Source organism: Littorina saxatilis, linkage group LG8 (assembly GCF_037325665.1).
Source record: "Littorina saxatilis isolate snail1 linkage group LG8, US_GU_Lsax_2.0, whole genome shotgun sequence".
In the NCBI taxonomy this organism is placed as follows: domain Eukaryota; kingdom Metazoa; phylum Mollusca; class Gastropoda; order Littorinimorpha; family Littorinidae; genus Littorina; species Littorina saxatilis.
In genome coordinates, this window is record NC_090252.1 from 3296879 (window position 1) to 3301414 (window position 4536).

The following is a 4536-nucleotide window of genomic DNA, read 5'->3' on the forward strand; positions in this document are numbered from 1 at the left end:
TTACTGATTTCGGTTAAATGTCATAGCATAGTGTTTGATCAGCACAAGTGCGGGGTTGGCGAGGGTTCCGATAGAATTGGATTTTATTAGAACACCGAATTATCAGTTACGTTAGTTTGACGTGGGTGGCCGATTTGAATAAGACACTTTGTCTAAAGTCGTGGGCAACTTTGAATTCAAAGTCACAAACAGAGTTACAATTCGAGGAATTGGTAACTGGAGTGTGTACACACTATAAACTAACTTGGTCGTTTTCAATTTCCGATTTTACGAACGCGATTTACCGAGTTGACGGAGACGGTTTCCGAGTTGGCTGCGGCAAATTCCGATTTTTGTGGATTTTGAACGCGTGTAACCAAGGGTTTTTAGAAGGATCGCTAATTTCGTAAAAAGGAGGATTCTTTCGACGACAAGATGTCTGAAGAACAGCAAGTCGCTAGTGGTGTCACTACAAGGAGCAAGGCCTTGCAGCTGACGAAAGAATTGATGGAGAAAGGAGAGATGTTAGGTCTAACGGGAGCTGAGCTGAGAGAGTACGTGATCGAGCAAGAACGTGAAGCAAAGAAGTTCGAACTCGAGCAGATACAGCAGCAAATTGAAGCCAAGAAGTTGGAACTTGATCGCGCAGAACGCGAGAAACAACTTGAAGTTGAGCGTGAACGCGAAGCTAAGAAACTCGAGCAGGATCGCGAAGAGAAACAGCAGGATCGCGACGAACGTGCCAGAGACAAGGAACATGAGTTCCGGCTCGAGGAGTTACGTATCCAAGCTGAGGCTTCTCGCCCTACTAACTCAGGAGGAGGAAACTCCAATAACAGCTGCAACCACACCCAGCAGAGAGACCGAGACAACTATCAATCCAAGTTGCTGTTCTTGGAGGACAAGGACGACATCGAGTCCTTCATGTTTCAATTCGAGGACCACGCCCGAGCGAACCACTGGAGCAACGAGATTTGGTTGCCCAGATTGACAGCACTCCTCAAAGGAAAGGCGCGACTCGCCTACACCAGCCTTACGGACGACGAGCGAGGATCATATGAGCTTCTGAAAAAGGCTCTGCTGGAACACTTCCAGATTACGGCAGAAACGTACCGGAAGAAATTTAGATCTAGAAGGAAAGAACAGGCTGACACGTACAAGCATTTAATCAACGATTTATCACTGTTCATGGACCGCTGGATCGACATGTCAGGACATGGGAGTGATGTCGAATCCCTGAAGGATTTATTTTTGAGAGAGCAGCTGATGGAAATTCTACCAGAGAATTTAGCTACTTATATCAAAGACAGGGAGCCAGAGGACATCAACACTATCAAGAAACTCATCGTGCGGTACGAAGAAGCAAGACCGTCAGCGAGCAGGAAGATCCGAGATGACAAGGGGTCAGTGAAGGAAAAGGATAGTCATCGATTTGAGGCACGCAAGGCTAGTGGAAAGTACGACGACAAATCTCAGTCAGGCAAAGTAGCGGACAAAGATAAGCCATACTTCAAGAAGGAAATCAGATGTTTCCACTGCAATGGACCTCATTTCAAACGTGAATGTCCGAAACTGAAAGAAGATGCCGGAGCAGCTATGGACACCGAAGTGAAGGTGGGAAACTCGACGAACTACGACAAGCTCTGTGGAGCGTGCGCCGAGAAGACCTTCACCAAAGTCTCCAGAATCACCGTCGAAGGAAGATTGACGACAGGCTTCCGAGACACTGGAAGTACTTCAACGATTGTGGACGCAGCTTTGGTACCTGATGCCAACTTCACCTCGTCAGTCAAGGAAACGACACTCGCCGATAAGTCTACGAAGAAACAACTACGCGTAGCGAGAGTACACTTGGACACGCCTTACTTTGTGGGTGAAACAGAAGTCAGTGTGATGGACAACCCCATATTCTCAGTCCTGATAGGAAATCAGATGGGTCTACAAGGAGAGACAGTAGAAGTTCCCGTCTACCCAGTACGTGACCCTGTGATCGTGGAAGGATCAGCAGCCGTGGAAACACGGGATCAGAGGAAACGAGATGCTGCACTGGAAGCGCAGATATCGTTAGTGCCTCAGGCCGAACAATTGTTTTCTGCGGCCGATCTCAAGAAGGAACAACGTGCAGATGAGTCCCTTAGTCGTCTACATGTGCTAGCCGAGACAAAGGTGACCCATGGACGGTTCAGTTTCACACACGTCAAGGACGTCCTTTATCGCCAGTACGTCGACAAGGAAGGAAAGGAGCATCGACAAGTTGTTGTACCTCGGAGGATGCGATCGAAGGTACTTCGCACAGGACATGACTCGCCCATGGCTGGCCACTTGGGACAGAAGAAGACTCGCGAGCGAATCTGGCAAGAATTCTTCTGGCCGGGGATAGTGGGAGACATCAAACGTCATTGCATGAGCTGCGACGCGTGCCAACGTACATCACCGAAGGGACGGACCAAACGTGTACCGATGGGCAGGATGCCAGTCATCGATACAGCCTTCAAGCGTGTAGCCGTGGACCTGGTTGGTCCAATTAAGCCTATCTTATCTCCGCTTCGAAGCAACAATACATCCTCGTGATGGTCGATTACGCGACAAGATACCCAGAGGCTGTCGCACCGAGAGACATCAAAGCCAGCACCATCGCCGAGGCGCTTTGGAATTTCTGGACCAGACTGGGACTGCCCGACGAAATCCTATCCGACAGGGGCACACAGTTTACCAGCGAGCTGATGAAGAATGTACAGCGGCTTCTGGCTATAAAGGGACTTACGACAACTCCATGGCACCCTCAGACCAACGGATTGGTTGAGCGCTTCAACGGGACGCTGAAATCAATGTTGAAGAAACTAGCGATGGAGCAACCCAAGAAGTGGGATGAGTTCATACCAGCCCTACTTTTCGCATACAGGGAGGTACCTCAAGACTCTCTCGGATTTTCACCATTTGAGCTCTTGTACGGGCGCACGGTCAAAGGACCAATGCAGATACTGAGGCAACTCTGGACAGAGGAAGGAGCTTCCGACGAAGCAAAGACAACTGCCGAGTACGTAACTGACTTACGGAACAAGATAGAAGAAACCTACGAGATCGCAAGAGACCACCTAGCAAAGGCAGCGCTTCGCCAAGCTCATCACTACGGCCGCAACACCAAACGTCGGACGTTGGAGGTCGGAGCCAAAGTGTTGCTACTTCTCCCGACAAAACATAACAAGCTCGAGCTAGCATGGAGGGGACCATATGCTGTCGAGGAAAAAGTCAACGCATTTGACTACCGTATCAAGGTGGGATGCAACGTACGCACGTACCACGTCAACCTTCTGCGGGAATACCACGAGAGAGACAAGATGTTCCAGGCAGAACATACTCCTGAGGAAGAGGAGGAAGAACACATTGCCATTGTCGTCGAAGACTATGACGAAGTGCCAAACGACTATTTCGCGGACGCGGACAGTCTGAAACACATCCCGACCCCGTCAACAAAGAGGACGGATTTTGCCAAGGATGTACATGTCGTGCCGAATTCACGTAATTGCCGATTACGCGTAATGGGCAACATTTTTGCCCATTTCGCGTAATCGGCAAAACGCTGCCCAATACGTGAAATCGGCAGCGTTTTGCCGAAATCGCGTAAAGGCCTCTAAAACTTGCCTATTTCGCGAATTCAGCAGCCGATTACGCGGAATCGGCAGCCGATTACGCGTAATAGGCAAGTTGCCCATTACGCGAAATCGGCAATAGTGAGTTTAGTGTGTATGTTTGTTTGTGTGTGTGTGTGTGTGTGTGTGTGTGTGTGTGTGTGTGTGTGTGTGTGTGTGTGTGTGTGTGTGTGTGTGTGTGTGTGTGTGTGTGTGTGTGTTGTCGTCGATACTGACCATGACTGTGATAATATACTTTTTAGCACGCACGCACACACACACACACACACACACACACACACACACACACACACACACACACACACACACACACACACACACACACACACACACACACACACACACAGTATACTAGTGATGCAAACGAGGCAAACATTTATTTTCGAAACAAGAGAACGATAATAGGAAAAGATGAACAAATAGATGAACATGAAGAATTACGCATAATTGTGAGAAAAAAAAACGCTTCTCAAAAATACAAGTTAAGCTGCTATTTTCATCTTTCAGTACCACAAACACAGGTTATAGCTTGGCTGACATGCAGTTTGGTAGTAATTTTTATTTGTTTTTACATTTGCTGTTTTTCGGGTGGCAGTGACTGTGTCTCAATGACTGCTTTCTGTCCCTTTCTGGACTGCGTTCTGTTCGCTAAATAAGAACGAAAAAAAGGTAAGTAGGATGCGTCGCCTAAATAACAAGATAATTTCTTTAACAGAATTGTATGATCAACAATATCAAACGCTTTCTTAAAATCAAGGAAGACGGCGCCGACTGTTTCCGAATGGTTAATGGCAGAGAGCCATGTATCGCATAGTTTAACGAGAGCTGTGTGACACGAATGTTTAGGGCGAAATCCTGATTGAGATGGAGCGAAAAGACCACGGCTTTCCATGTGGAGAAGCAAGCA

General features: G+C 47.9%; 1 protein-coding gene across 1 annotated transcript; it reads left to right on the forward strand.

Annotated features, from left to right (window-relative positions):
• Nucleotides 1-414: 414 nt before the first annotated feature.
• Nucleotides 415-2550, forward strand: LOC138974463 (uncharacterized). Its single transcript, XM_070347181.1, has one exon. It carries the CDS (start codon nucleotides 415-417, stop codon nucleotides 2548-2550), a length of 2136 nt encoding a protein of 711 aa, XP_070203282.1.
• The last annotated feature ends 1986 nt before the right edge of the window (nucleotides 2551-4536 follow it).

Coding starts and splice junctions, on each gene's coding strand:
- LOC138974463 (XM_070347181.1), top strand. CDS start 415: ATGTCTGAAGAACAGCAAGTCGCTAGTGGTGTCACTACAAGGAGCAAG.